The sequence below is a fragment of the Charadrius vociferus genome, unplaced genomic scaffold, assembly GCF_000708025.1.
Source record: "Charadrius vociferus isolate BGI_N301 unplaced genomic scaffold, ASM70802v2 scaffold806, whole genome shotgun sequence".
Classification (NCBI taxonomy): domain Eukaryota; kingdom Metazoa; phylum Chordata; class Aves; order Charadriiformes; family Charadriidae; genus Charadrius; species Charadrius vociferus.
In genome coordinates this window covers 75,038-90,537 of record NW_009649038.1, presented here as the reverse complement: position 1 = coordinate 90,537, position 15,500 = coordinate 75,038, and the positions used below count along the sequence as shown (strand labels likewise).

At 42.8% G+C, this 15,500-nt stretch overlaps 1 protein-coding gene across 1 annotated transcript in view; it reads left to right on the top strand.

Annotated features, from left to right (window-relative positions):
- SPATA5 (spermatogenesis associated 5) overlaps positions 1-15,500 on the top strand; it is a 200,689-nt gene that overhangs the window by 159,393 nt on the left and 25,796 nt on the right. The window contains exon 14 of the mRNA XM_009887890.1: positions 3,574-3,738. Within this exon, the coding sequence (XP_009886192.1) occupies positions 3,574-3,738 (165 nt within the window). The remainder of the gene's footprint in view (positions 1-3,573; positions 3,739-15,500) is intronic.

Below are 15,500 nucleotides of genomic sequence, written 5' to 3'. Positions count from 1 at the left end.
GAATTCCTTGTCCTCCAGCTCAGCAGTGAGGATCAATCCCAGGCGGCTTCACCTCCTCACCAATGGGTCAACACCGGGTCCCAACGCATCCCATGGGCAGTGGGGCTGGTCCAGAGGTGACCTGGATGTCCTGATCACTCTCCTGGTGATTTTCAAAGTCCAGATTGCAAGACTGAAGCTCCATCTTCTGGAATGGCCTGTCAAAGTCATGGCGTGCTTGGAGCAACCACCTCCAAAACCCTTCCCATGAGGAAGCCTGCATCACGCAACACCCCACTGAGAAGAGAAACAGCTTCTAGGTCTGTAAGGAAAGAGGCAGTGAGGAAAAAGGTGGTGCCAGCATTCATCGCTCAGCACTGCTACCGGGAGCAGAAGTAAGCATGACCTGGGCCTTGGTGTTCAAGCTGACACCGCTGCCGCAGGTGTCCGCACCAAATGCCGCAGTAGGCTTTTCTAAAGCAACCCAGAAAGAGCTCCTTTTCCTCCAGAGGAAACTTCAACGTGCAAAAACATCAAGAGGGATATCTTGTTCCCTTACTGCTGACCTCTATGTGCAGCTCAGTTCTGAGTCCTGAATTATTTTGGCCAAAAAGGAAAAGTATCCTGCAAACAAGAAAGGCCTCCACTTGCTGTTGCTTTCCAATTGCTTTCAGACCAGCAAGCAGCGGAGGAGCTCTGCAGCCCCCCTGCGTCCTCTCACTGGGGATTTGCCCTCCAGTAACGCAGGACGGGTCAAGGCAGGCCCCCTCCTCGCTCTCTCCCTCCACTTTTAGTTTCCCAGGAGTGGGAAGGGAAGGGGGCCGGTGGCTTGCCAAAGGGACAAGAGCGAGGAGCCTTCGGACTGGACTGTTGGAAGGGCTGGTGCAGACCAGCTCTCGGTTCAACCTGCTTTTCTCTCCAGGGGCTGGAGGGAATTTGACTCTTCTCTCAAGTGAGGTTACAGAGTATTTTCTCTCCTCTCCTTTCTGTCTATGTCTATTTAAGCAGCAAGCATCGCAGAGACTGACTTGTGCTTTTTTTGTACAGTTCCCAGCACATCTGGCCGTCTTGGATAAGGTCCCTAGGCCTGATTGTAGCAAAAAGTAATGATAGCCTGTTTAAAACTTGGGCCTCCAACGACTATATATAAAACGCAAAGCATTTGGGACAAACTGGAGGAAATACAATTTTTAGTAACTGAGCAATAAAAATGTATTCAGTCTTTTACATCTGCAGTTGTGCTTTGCAAGTGTGGATGCTCCATCATGTTAGAAGACTAAGAACTGAAAGCCGACGCAACGTAGAGGAGCGCTTGCTCCCAGCCGATTGGCATCAAGCATTTTTCCTGTCTCACTTGCGCAGCGGCCATGGTCATTCATCAGTGTAAAGCTAAGCTGGCTCTAGAAAACGTTCTAATTATCTAGGCGCCCTGATTAAACCCGCCTTGATTTAAAAGAGGCACACCACCGTACTCATGTGAACATTTCTTGTTTCTTCTAAATAATAGAATTAGCTATGGGCATTTCCTTAAGAGCATGCAGAACACAACTGCAGTATAATTCCCCTCCCTCCAAGCCTAGTCTTGAAACATGCAAATATCTCTTTCAAGTGTGTTGGCAAAAAATGGCAATATCCTGATACACACATGATTTAGACGCTGAATTACACACTGGTTGAGTTATCATCGGTGGGTTGAGTTCTTTGGGAAATATATCAAGAGTGCTGTGGAAAGCAGCGCAGTCTGCTGAGGCAGTATCAGTGGACAGCTGGCTTCTCACGCTCTTTCATAGGGATCCAGCGTTGGCCACTGCCAGGGACAGGGTACCGGGCTGGATGTGGACCTTTAGTCTTCCCAGTACAGCCTTCCTTACGTAGCTCAATGCAGCACACCGCAGCGCCGTGCACTTTCTGTTGAGCGTTTTCATCTTCTGTTTTAAAAATAACAAGACATCCCTTAACATTAAGGATACATTTTTCCACTCTGAAGCACCACAACAGTCTTTTTAAAGAAACTCTAGGAAGGGTGTTAACTTGATCAATGCTGTGCAGGAAGGAAAGCTCTTTCCTACTATTTTTTCAGCATGACTTTCACTGACATGATCAGGCTGGGAAAAGACTTATTGGCTGACAGCCCAGGACAGCCATGCAATATCTCTAGTCATCTGGAACTCAAACTACTCGGCCCAAGGGAGAACCATAACATAAAAACAATTTAGGTTACATGCTGAATCTTATAAACATTGTTCAGTTTTTAAAAAATAGTTTAAATTCTATTTATGTGCATCTGCTATGCACAGGGTGGGTTTTTTTCTTCCCAAATGTCAAGTAAGAAAGGCTGGGAAGGTTTTTACTTTTTTACTGTAGATGGTTTTCAAATATCTTGGAGATTTTTAGAAATATAGGGAAATGAGCTTCCTCTCTTCTCATAAATTTAAGAGCTTGGCTTCTCCTGTGTATGGGATATAATTGTTTTATATATAGATAATGTTTACTTTTTGACCCCATCCAGAAAGCGTAGCGGCACAGAAACACTGGTTGGAGGGGGCTTCCAGAGGCCCTGCGGTCCCCCTCCCGCACAAGGCGGGACTGTCGCCAGCACCGGATCAGGGAGGGCTTGGCTTCGTCTGGCCGAGCCGCAAAACCCCCGAGGACAGAGTTTCCGCAACCTTCCCGGTGACCTGCCCCGAGGCTGCGCTTCTCTTCCAGAGACTTTTTCTTCCCGTCCAGTCGGAACCCTCCACGCTGCCCTTTGTGGCTGTTGTCCCCTCTTACGTTGTCTGTCGCTGCTGCCCAGAGTTCGCTCTGGCACCCTCCCACCTCCCCAGTGTATGTATAATCTGAGTAACCCTGGGAAACCAAAGTGCAAGGGCCAATATACATGTGTGAAACTGCAAAGTTGGGGCCGTAGCTTGTAACTGTATTTAGCTGTTGAATTTTCAGTTGTCTTGTGGTGCAAGTGAAGGAAAAACCGAGGGTTTATCCAACGGTTCAAAGCTGATGCTAAAAAATACTAACTGTAGCACTTTTGCAAGTCTACATTTTTTTCTCTTCCTTTTCGAAGCTGAGCATCACTGGCCTCCTGTCTATTGTTACTTTATTTTGCATAAAAAACTGTCAGAGTAATCTGCTCTTCTATAAGCATGTGCAGCTCTAATAATTTGGGATAAAGCAACACGAACCCAGACTGTAAGCTTCACTTCAAAAAAATGTTTTTCTCCACTTGTTGTCTTGATTGAAGTCCTGATGTGTCCATTGCCACCTGTCCTTCTGCCAAGTCCTAACATTCCAGCACACCTTGCAACAAGCCCAAAATTATTATTTCAGGAAAATGACGATGGTTCCTTTATGATTCCTTTTTTCCATAAACTGGTATTTCACAAGCTGAGTAGCCTGAGTGTCTTCAGCGACCGATCCATTCTAACGTAGGAGAATAACCCCTCTTGCACACAGCTTGATTGTTCTTGTGCAGCTTCTTGCTTTTGCTGAAATTGTTGGTTATGTGGTGGTGGTGTTGTGGTTTTTGAGTTGTGGTTTTTACTATCTTAATGTGATGTGCCATGTGCTGTAACTTTTCCTGTGATGCTTTCATTGCAGGCCTTGCTGAGACCAGGACGAATAGACAGAATTATCTACGTGCCGTTGCCAGATGCAGTCACTCGTGGGGAGATCTTCAAACTTCATTTTCGGTCCATGCCAGTCAGCGATGAAGTCTGCTTAGCGGAGCTCGTTCAGCACACCCAGAAGTATTCAGGAGCAGAGGTAAAACTTTCTGAATGGTAATTGCCACGGAGTCGGTGCATAAGACTGAAATCAAGTATCATCCAGGTATCATCCCTTGAGTCTTCTCAAAGTGGTGGGGGAATTATGAAAGGGAACATTTGAGAGGTTTCTCTGGTTTTGCTCAGAAAACGGACTACAGTCGGGGGCTGCTTACCTTCAAGATCTCCGTCAGAAGATTGTTGCCAGGGGAAGGGCCTCTTCCAGGGTGAGCCTTAGTACGATCGATTGTGGGTGGCTCCAGGGAGGGGGAGGCAGGAGGGAGGGGGGGGGGGGGGGGGGGGGGGGGGGGCAAGTGCTCCCAGACTGCCCAGACAGTTCACCTTGGCCTCCCCACATCCCTGGGGAACTTTGCATGTAGAGTTGTGACTGAGAGCCTCAGATGGAGGGAGGAGAGACAGAGTTATGAGACAGCATAGGGGAATTGCAAGGGAGTCACTGGTCACTTTGAAGCTCCTATTTTTCTATTCCACATAAGACCTCACAGCAGCACTTACTGTTATAGCTCATTGCTATTTCTTAGTCAGCTCCTGACAGTGGATGTCAGACAATTATTTCCTGTCCTGGGTAGAAGGGAGAAAATTTCTCAGATGCTGCTGCCTGGCAGTTACAATAAGCATTGGTACGTTAGTGGTCACCACTCTGCTCCCTGAATATTATTCACGTCAGTGTCTCGTGAAAGGGTATTTCATTCTTTCCTCATTTTGATTAATTGAAAGTAATTATATTACTTCAAAAATTCAAAGAATGTTATTAAGGTTGCCAGTTCAACTCTTACAAGGTAAGAAATACCAGAATTAAAATTTCCACCTAACTGTAGCCAGTCCTAGTGTATGCATCATCGCGCCATCTTTAATTACATAGTCACCTTTGACTTTTTCCAGAGCAGAGTGGAAAATGTGATGTGCTTGCCTTGGCACCCCCATCCTTCTCTGTGCTGTTTATAAGGGCAGGGAAATAAGCTAAGCTTTTGTCTTGGTCCAAGAGAGAGGGTGACTGTGAAGTATTTGTATGGTTCCTAAAATGCTGAAGGACCTTCTCAGCTGACTGGTCATTGGATATGCTCCCAGGCAAGGCTTTGCTCATTTCGCCATCACTTAAATGCTGGTATGTTGTAAAATGCTGCATTGCCTACCAGTAACCTCTGGCTGGCGGGGGCACTGCTGCGAGTGCCCCAAGTCCAGGGGATGGGGTCAGACCTTGCCATGCGCAGCAGCAGTGTCTGGCTGGCCTCCAGGCTCGTTCCGGGAAGCTGTGTCACGGCAGACACCAAAGTCAAACCCTCAAGAGCTTTCTTCCTCCACAGCAGAGGACAAACTGTGCTCTGGGAACAAACGAATGAAAGCCGCGCAGTGAGCGAAGCTGTTCTGTGTAGCACATCTTTTTTTTTTCCGCAGAATGTGGGATCTCATAATGAAAAAAAGGCAATAATGAAAAGGATTGCAGGCTTAAATGTTGGTCTTGAAAACTGTCACAGCTCTACTTGCCTCCACACTTTGGGGTAGTGACTTGAAACAGTACTATGTTTTTACCTGGATGTCAGTGATACGACTTTTGCTGCCCTGGGAAAATTTATCTGCCTCTGGCTGAGTTACAAGCCTCCAAAAACATAAATATAAACATATCCTGTGTTGTGTATGGAAACTGTCTTCCTACCAGGCAACAACTGCAATGCTTGTATTTCAGAAATTCCAAGCATATGGGGATTTCCTTTGGATCTGGATCAGCTGAGGCTCTAGTGGTGAATTCCTGTGCTTAGTTGATAATGATTTGCAAATGTCTTGGTGCTGGCTTTGTACAGAACCAAAAATAAGTTAATGGGTCATTGAGTGCTGCTACAGACTAGTTGCAGGGGAAAAAAAGCCTGCCTGTTTCTAATACGGCATTTCTCATGAATTTTGTTCTTTTGCATTATTCAAAGAATTATAATAACTGGGACGTAAAGAGTAAATACAGAAAAAGCCTCAGTCAGTGTTCCTTGGAAGAATATATAAAAAGTCTTGACAGTTGGCACACATAGTGGCCAGTTTCATTAAAGCCTTTTCTTCCTAGTGTCTCCAGCTTCCCAGCTTTACAAATAGTTTCCGCTGTTGAATGGCAAGTTCCCATTCCACTGTTCTACCCTTTGTTTAGAAAAAGAAATGGAAAATGCTTGGTTTTGTGACTAGAAGATGCTGTATGAATAGGGAGTTGCGTGTAAAGCTGCGTTGAATCATCCTGACATGAGCTGAATAAACAGCAAGTAAAGCGGATAGTTCAGTATGCGTCTGGCTTCCAACTTGGCCTTTTTTCAGATCAGATATTTGTGTATTTTTGCCTGTCATCACTTATGACCAGTTATCTCTATTCACCTGCTGGATGTACGTTTCTCTTAATGAGTACCTTTAAAGATATATCAAGATAGCAAAATAGGGTGATTACTTCCCACTGTTTCATGTGAGAGAAGATGGAAGATAATTTATGAGGGTGAATTAAAATTGCCTTCTCTCACATGTAAGTGAAGTGTAATGTAAAAAAAAAAAGTGCATTAGAGGAACAATGTCTTTACAGTTAGCTTTTACTGTGCTGATAGTATAGGTTTGAGTTCGATCTTCATTTCCAGGCTCTTCTGAAGTAGTGCTCTGCAGCAGTGCTTGAGGCTCTTCTTCAGGGGTACCTCAGCATCTGTAAATCAGGAAAGTAAAAAATTGTTTCTAGAAGTTTCTGAATCGCAAGGTTTGGCCTCAGAGCTGATGTTGACACCAAAGATCATTCCCTTCTCCCTCTAAAGGCATCTGCCTTTTCCCAGGACCACCTCAACTTCTCTTTAGCTGAGCCGGCGTGACGGAGCCGTGCGCGGGGTAGGTCTGGTTGCAGCAAGGGCAGCTCTGCAGTAACCGTAGGTCTCGTTTGCCCTCGCACACAGGCCAGCAGGCTTCACCGGTGTGGCGGAGGAGCAGTCAGAACTGCTCTTGTCTTTGCCGCCAGCTTTTTTTTCTAGGAAATTTCTACGGAAGGCCATGCCCGGGCAGCTGATGCCTGGCGTGGTTCAACAGGAGGCTGTGCTGTGCTAACCTGCACCACTGGCCTTGCCGGCTCCTCCAGATGCTGTAGGAGGAGCACTGGTAGGCATGGAGGAGAAGTCTCCAGTCCTTGAAAGTAACAAAAACGGTTAAAACAACAAGCGTCGCACTGCATCAAAACTTTTTTAAGGTTTATTCTAGTGTTCCTGCACTTTACTGTGGGCCAAATTGCAGGAGATCCAACTTTTAGAAAACTGATTATTTTTTTGAATGGTTTTATATAATTGGGATGTCTTTGGAGATTGTTCAGTTCAATCATAGCTTTTTCCTAGAGCATTTTCACTCATACTTCATGCTGAGAAGTTTTATCTGTTTGATTTCTCACTGTGCTTTCTATAAAGTACGATCAATGAAAGATCCAACCACAGGAGTATTTAAAAGCAATGTTTTAAAGTGCAAGCAGTGAGAGTTCTTTGGATCTCATTTGCTTGCTCATATGCTGCTATAGCCAGCTTGTTTTGGGAAAGGTGGGCCTTCCAGAAACTCAGATGCTCTAGTTTTTTTATTTGGGTTTCAGATTAGGTTTTTCGTAATTATTGGCTGCTCTCTGTTGTATTAGAAAACAGCAATAGTCTCACTGCACTTTCTAGTGCAAGTAAGACAAAAAATCACGTGGACAGTATCTGATAGGGAATTGATTGTCCTGTAACATTTAAATTATATTTTGTCTCAAACGGAAAAGAAGAAAGGTTGTAGCTGGAACAAGTCTTGGCCTAGAGGAAGGACACCTACCTTTATAAATGCAAAAATTGATGTCTTTATTAGACCTGTGTGAGGAAAAAAAAGATTGGGTCATTTGTCATTACAAATTATGTGGAAGGGGTGTGTCTGTCTTCAAACTCTTGGAGTTTGCTCTGCAAAAAGGGGCGAGCGAGGGCTGAAGACAGTGTTTCCCCAAGGTAGAAATATTTTATTCCAGAAAGTAGGTGATGAAAAGGAAAATAAAGCCAGTAGAGTGAAGGACCTTCTTTTATTGCCTGAGCCCTGGTCAAGTTATGGTTTAGTTACAGTTTAGAAGGCAGTAGCAGAGAGGGAGAGTTTAGGCAGAAACTGAAATCAAGTGTTGAGTTGTTCTGAGTTTAAAGTTGGTCAGAAGTAATAAAAAATTAAACATTCTGGATATGATGACAATATTCTTAAGACAAGTGTGCTTATAAAAGTAAGCTAGTGGGACTGAACTGCTTTTAAATTGGTGGAAAGCAGGTCATGGTGAAAGCAAAGGCAGGCATTGTTTCTATAGTATTATCAGTTTCCATGCTTACAGGACACAATAGTAAAGCGGGAATCTGGGAACCTGTAAATCTTTCACTGGTTCTTAGTTGAAGTAGAACAGTTAATGTAAAAAATATCTTTCTCACTTTGCAATAACTCTCAATGGGAACACAGAATGAAGGGGGGGGGGGGGGAAGCAAGCCAACGAAGGTTTGCTCTGGCTCAAATGGGAGCATATTTGATGCCAAAAAAGTATCTTTGCAGCAGCAAGCACACTGGCTTGAATCAACTAAAGCCTTTGACTCTTAAAATATGTATTCCAAAACATGCATGTTCTTGTTTACCAGATATTGACATATTTAAACTATAAACTTTAATAAAAAAACCACCCCAAACAACCAAAACCTCCCCAAACTCCTCTCTTTCTTATAGAGGAAGTTACCAACTACAAAAGAAGTGAGGATCACAATTAGGATGTGTTATCTTCTTTACATCTAGTTTTACATGAAGGAAAAGATCTCCCAAACTTGAGGGAAAGGCTTTCTGTGTAACAGTTTTAAAGGGCAACAGATCCAATCCTGTATATTAGCCTAAAAAGAGACACGGGCTTTTGGGAGTGAAGGCATCAAAAAAAATAAAAAGAAGAGTGAAGTTTTTGTATGGGGAAAAAAACCCCAGTAGACCCTTCAAATTATGTCCTGGCTAAAGCTCATGGTTTTAATTTTTAAATACAAACATGTTTGTTCCATTTATGCTCAGTTATGCTAGATGCAGAGCGTGTTCAATTCCCAATGAATTCAACAGGTGTCGAAGGTGCTCAACACATGCCTTGGGACGGGCCCTCACATTTTGAACTTCTAAGATACCAGAAAAAAAAAAAATGCGTATGTCTCATCAGAAGTGTGTGATTTGAAAATGCATTTGGGTAGTTAAAGCGTCTGGGGCTGAAATGACTGGCCTGTCTCTGCTGGAAGGCCTTTCCTTCTGAAGGAGTTCTGCTTAGTTCCCCACCAGGATACAGCGAAACGCAATTTTCGAAGTGAGGAACGCCGTCAAATTGAAACGCAGTGAGATTAAGGCCTCAGATGAACCTCCAAAGTTTCTCCTGGAATGATGCATAGGATCTGTTAATTTATATCACTCATTGAAAAGGGAACATTTTTGTGTGGGTGGGTGCGGAAAAGAGACTCAGCCTTCATCGAATATGGCTAATATGGGATCACCGCCTTCCTACACACGTTTATCAGTGCCGAGGATGTGTTTGGCACAGGTGGCTGGAAGGTGAGGAAATACCTGGCATTCGGCATGTTTTCTGAATGTCAGTGTTTGGGATAAACGCGATGAATCACCGGAAAGGAAATAACTAACTACACAGGACTTCCCATGGGATTTTGCTTACTGCTGGTCTCGCAAGAACCTCGTACGTGCAGAATGTGCTTGGGCAGATTAGGAACGAGGGCAATCACTCATTGGCATGGCGGTGCCGAACCGCAAGAGTTTGTGGCATTGTGCCGCCTCTCCCCCCTCTCCTTTTTAGTCACTTTAGAAAGATCTGGTTCCCCTCGTGCATTTTTCAGCGGTGGGGTGGGGGATTTGTTGCCCTAAGTGGGTTGATAAAGTACTGTATGCGTTCACCCTCTTGAGTATATAAAGCATGGTTGGCAATCAGCATGTTTATGCAAAGCATAAGGTTTGATATACAGGAGAGTATTTGCACTGAAATTTATGCCTGGCTAGCTCATCTGGGAAAGAACATTTTATCCTTCAGGGAGATAATGATTTGCTAATAGTTTAATCAAGCAGAGGAGATTTAATGCATCTGGCTGAAGGGACATTAGTGTTTCCGCAAAGGTCAGACCCATTAACAGCTCAGGAGGATACAGTCGAAACTGCTTCCTAAGTAACTCGAAGAACAGTGATCCTCAGAGGAACTTGGGGAAAATGCCAGAGGGAATTTGAATGAACCCCCAAGCGAGCACCAGGCAGTACTGAGGTATGAAATTTAGCCTGCTTCTCAAACCTGAGATTTTCTTCCTCCATACGGCCCAAAGGGCGGAACATTTTGATTCCCTAAATGCTGAAACAGTCAGGGTGCAGCAACCTTACAGCTAATTTCAATATGTTTTTTCTTTCTTTCTGTGCCTTCATTACCTATTTTAATGGCATCGTCCACCCAGGTTCTGTAAATGAGCGTTTGTGTTTGCTTTTGTCCTCCCTGTGCCTTTCAAGGGTTGTTTCTTGTTGCATGCCTCTTTGGAGAAAGACCCTGCAAAAGGAGCATCGCTTACGTCAGGGCTAGGCGATCCTCTGCCGACGGGGCTGCTCACTTCCCATGAGGTTTTTATAAAACAGCTGTAGTTTCACCAAACCAGCCGAGGCCACGGGAGACGCCTGCGTTACCGGCAGCACTGACTATGCCATTTGCCTCCCTCCCCTGCCCTTGCCTTCCCTTTTCCACGCTACCTGGCACGCGGCAGAGGTACCAGGAGCTCCCCTTTGCTGAGGGTGGCAGAGGGGAGTGTGTTGCCAGCACAGCGGGGGACTGGTGAGCTGTCAGCGAAACACAGGCTTATAAAAGAGGGACCCAGACTGATACTCTGTCAGCCAGCTTCACTTGCCCTCTGCTCTTGCCTGTGGCTTTGCTGCTTTATTGTCCTGGTTTTGGCTGCAATTCCCAGCAATGGAAAAACATGTTGCTCTTTAAAAGCAGATGGGAATTCATTCCTGAAGGAAAAAATATGTCTCTTTAGGCTACTGCTATTGTTTTCTTTTAGTTTTATTTTTTGCCTGTGAGTTATTTCTAGCAACTTTTAATTTAATTCATTCTTCCTTTTTTTTTTTTTTTTTTTAATCTGGAATTGGGGATTATTCTTGAATGTCTTAAAGCACATGCTTTTAGTACACCAATGATCACAAATGGGGGTACGTAATGTTCAGAGTAAATTTGCATTGCAGCATTTGCATTGATCAGGAAGGAATTGAAAATGTTGGTTTATTTCTGCCTCTTGAAGCATTTTCACTTATGTAATACAAATGCTCTTATCAATTCAGAGTGGTAGAATTTGCTTTTATGTTGAAAAATGGAAAAGAAAAGAAAATTAACCTCTTTTTCCTCACGCTGACCTGTTTTTCTGATTTAAACCTGTAGTGCTGGCACTTAACCTCGTAAGTTACGATGTGTCACAGGGTATGTGGTTAGAAGTGACCTTGCTGCTTTGCGTTTGACTCAAGTCTAGTCCTAAAGTATAAGATAAGGCATACAAAAGTCACCAAAACGTTTCCCAGGGAGGTAGCACTGAGGCATAATCTCGGGCATCAGCTTGGCCAGGAGAGCTGCAGAGGGTTCCCTGCTTCTGCAGTAAAATTTCCTTTCTGTCCTTAACAGAATCAGTCCTCCAAAAATAAGGGTAGTGCTTGGACAATGATAACTGAAATAGTTCTGATTATTATCTTAACTGGCACTAGGAATATTTAAATGTAGTACCTGAAGGCTAACTCGGATAGGATGTTTATAGTAGATGAAACCATACAGAGGAACACTTTGTGCTGACCTACTTGTATTTCTGGTTCTGTGCCAATTAAATTGCTGACAAGGTGGAAGAATTGTTAATGAATGGCAGAGGAATAATAGAGCCCAGGTATAAAAGCTTATTAATCTACCCGAGTATTGTTGCTGTGAATGAAGAATGTGTATTTTAATGACAACACTAACTGTTTACACTTCACCGAACTGCAAAGATTGGAGAGGTGTGTGTGTATGAATTAAAATATTTGAACATATACTGGTTTCTTTGTGTACATATAAAATAGGATGTTTGCCTTTGGCAACCATCAGCAAAGTAATTGCTTCTGTTCTGAAAATTTGGAACCTAATAATGGGTAATAAAATAGTATCTAAACATCCTTTAATACTTCCCATCCCTAAAACCATGTATGAGCTGCCAGCTTCACACTTGTCATCCCATTAAGTTATTTGAGTTTGAAAATGCATTCTGCTGTATTCCTTTCAAGGAGGTTTTGATTATGTATAATTTTATTTTTCTAAGTGAGATTTTTTGGGAAAACATAGTTGAAATACTGCTTTTGTTATGCTTTCTTTTTTTATCCACAAACTTTAGCGGTATCATTGTTGGAGTTGGAGGCTTTTTGGTGAGATTAAGCTTCTCAGCAGTAATGCTGAAACAGTTTTGAGTTGTTGGTGATTAAGATAGTCACTGATGCTGAATGTGAGAGCAGGGAAGCTTTCAAATATTTGCAGCCAAACCTACGTTGTCAAACAGGGAACTTTTCGTTCTTGCCATGTAACTTCTGTTTTCACGGTGTGCCTGGACACTGGCTGCTGGTGAGAAGGAGAGCTGCAATCCCATTGAAGAAGGCACTGTAAGGGGAGCTATCTGTCGCTGGCTTTCTGTTTTGTATTTGAATCCTAACGAAGATTTTGTATTGGCACAAAACTTTGGTCTTAGCATTCAAATCATTGCGTGGAGTAGAAGCCGTCAGGTAACTCTTCTCAGCCCTACTGAAAAGCTGATGGGTGCATGCACTACTGTAGCTCAGATTTTTGTAGATCAAAAATTGGAAGTTGTTATTTCCCAGTCATCTTTTACGATTTCCCTTAAATACATATAGAAATACATAAAGCTTTAAAGTGCCTTTGGCAAAAGGATTGAATGGCTATTGGCAGGTGGAAGCAGCACGGTAATAACTCTGCAGCAAATTATTAGCTATGTTAGAAGCAATTCTGTGGACCGTTTTGCTTTTTAATTAAACTTTTTCTAACTATCACTTAGTTCTCAGCTTAGGCTTTTTGTTTCCTGTCTTTGAGTAATGAAAACGTCAAGCATAGCTGGGTAGAAAAAAAACCTTTCAGGTCTTAGTCTTCTGTAGTTTGTCCGTGGCATTGTGTGTATAGAAGTGAGCCATTGGATCTGAGTTGACCACTTGCAGTGGAAGAAAACAGAGCAAAACCCAAGATGACTGCAGTTGCTAATTGGTCTTGACGTTCCCATTGTCAGGGGAGGAGAACCAAGAGCGTTTTGCCCAGTTTAAAAGAGCTGCTTTGGATTTTATTTGTTTGATGGTTTATTTTCTTATTTAGGAAAGCCGGGAGGGGGGGCAGTTATGATTTCAGAGTAATTAGCATCTTACAGAGACTGGCTTTGTGGTGTTTGAGACTTAATTTCCTAGCAAACAAAGTAAATTTTTGATAAAACTCGACTATTGTACCTAACATTGCACAGTGAAACACACCATTGGAAGGAGAGGAGGGAGAGAGTAACAATCTGTCTTGTTTTGTCTTGTGTGTTTTGGTCTTATTGTGCTTTTTATTGGGGTACACCAACTTTGTCTTTTTCCAGAACTGCTCCCAGTGAGCTCCCATTTGATGAGAAACTGATGGGGGGATGAATGGACCCGGCTTGTAGATTAGACTCTGTGGGTATCTCGGGCGAGGTGTTTCCAAGTGTTTGTGAATCCGTGTCAGGAAAACTCTTTCCGCTCAATCTCTCTTCGGCAGCCACTTTCCCTTGCAAGGCATGGTTTTCACGGTTCCACTAAGAATGAAGGACTGAAGAGAAGACGCCAGGAGGACGGGCTGCTGGGGATTTTCCTCATGACAGGCAATGATAGGGGCTTGGGCGTTCGGCACTGCCACACCACCACAAGCAAGCAAAAAAAACCCAACCTCAACCCAAAAGCCACGTGCAGCTAGTGGTTTTGGTTACCGCTGCAGGTCGCGGCTGTGTGCCTGGAGAGAGGAGTCTTGGGGAGTTCCCTTGCCAGGGCGGGCGTACAGGATGGCTGTAGAGACACGGGCTCACCACAGACCCTTGTTATCAGACGTGTTACCGCTTTATGGGATCTCACCGTTTCTGTGGTTGGTTTTATGTATTTGCGTGTTATATAAGCCATGGGAAGAAACAAACTGCGCTCCTTTGTTAGTGAAACAAAATTTGCAGGCAAGAAAATGTGTCCAGTAATTTAGTATAAACAAGAGAGAACAAAACTTCTCCTGATTTTTTTTTTTTTTTTGACTTCTCTAGTTTGAGGCCTGAGGACTTCCAAAGAAGAGTTGGCAGTCTTGTTTTAATATTCAAATAGTAAGCTCTCAGCATAATAAGATGTCAGTTCTCTTCAGAAGTGGAATATAGTCAAAATGTTAAAAGCTGGAAACTTATTCTTCATTTCTAACATTTGTTGTTACTAAATTTGCAAAAATATCTGTGAATTTAGTGAAGTAAACACAAGGAAAAAAAGTGGGATCTTTTTGGATTTTTAGACAGTGTTTTATGTGATTATATACATTTTAATAAGTATGTGTGTGTGTACATATATATAAAAAAAGACCTTCCTTTCTTGTTTATGATTTTCTTCGAGCATATATAGAAAATAAGTTGTGTAAACTTACCTATCCGGGATGTATTCTATTCTTTCCTTTCCTCTTCTTTTGTATACTGTTTTTGCACTTGTAACCTAAAAAAAACCAGTTTTGAAACTCATTGGTTTGTTTATTTTTTTTAAAAAAATCTATATTTTGTCTTCATTAACCCTTGTTTATTAATAACAATATGGAAGAGCAGAGGGGAGGAAGCAGCATGAAGTGAATTTGTTTTCTATCAATGCTTGGAAGTTGGAGGAAAGTGAACGTGAGGATTTAGGCAGTATCTTACCCTAGGCTAATTGTTTACCATTAAAAAGAGAGCTTGCTTGCAGGAGGGAGTGTTATGTTTTGGACTTACTTCCTTGTAACTCATAAATCTTGGCTGTGTAAATGTTCAGTCATTAATTAAGGCTTTCAAATTAATCTGTTTCCTGACTGGACTTGGCTGTTTTTGCATAAAGCGATGCTGTTGCCCAACTTCCCAGTTTAGGAGTGCTCTCAAATGTGTGATATGGAAGTATGATGTTTATTGTCGAGATTTAATGAACGGCTCATGGGGGAGGGGGCATTTTGTTACTAATGTGCAGGAAATAGGGCAGTGGTGTCAAAATGGTTTTGCTTACCTTAATTACTTCCCTTACTTCAAACAATGGCGAAAAATGGCTATTCTGTATTGATAAACATCAGTCCTGAGCAGAAGTATTTTCCTTTCCTTTAATTATTTGAGGATAGAGTTCTGTCTTTGCAATTCAGCCAGTTTACTCAGGACGATATAAGATTAGAGCCAAAAAGTCGCTCTCATGTGATGGAAAAAGATTTCAACTTTTGTTAGAGACTTTTAAAAAATAATTGGTAGTATTATCTCTCAGGCAGTATTATCATTGCATTCATTTGACCTGCTCATATAGTAACAGTGTGTTCATTTGGGTTTTGTGTCCTACTTGTATTACCCTTTGCAAACGTGCGTGTGTGTATACGTGTGTGCATCTGCTTTCTTACTTATGAAAACATTGTAGGGGGTTTTACCATATTTTTAATTACTTCTCTGAGATTTAGGATTTTCAGAAATTCTTATTTGGGTGACGATAGGT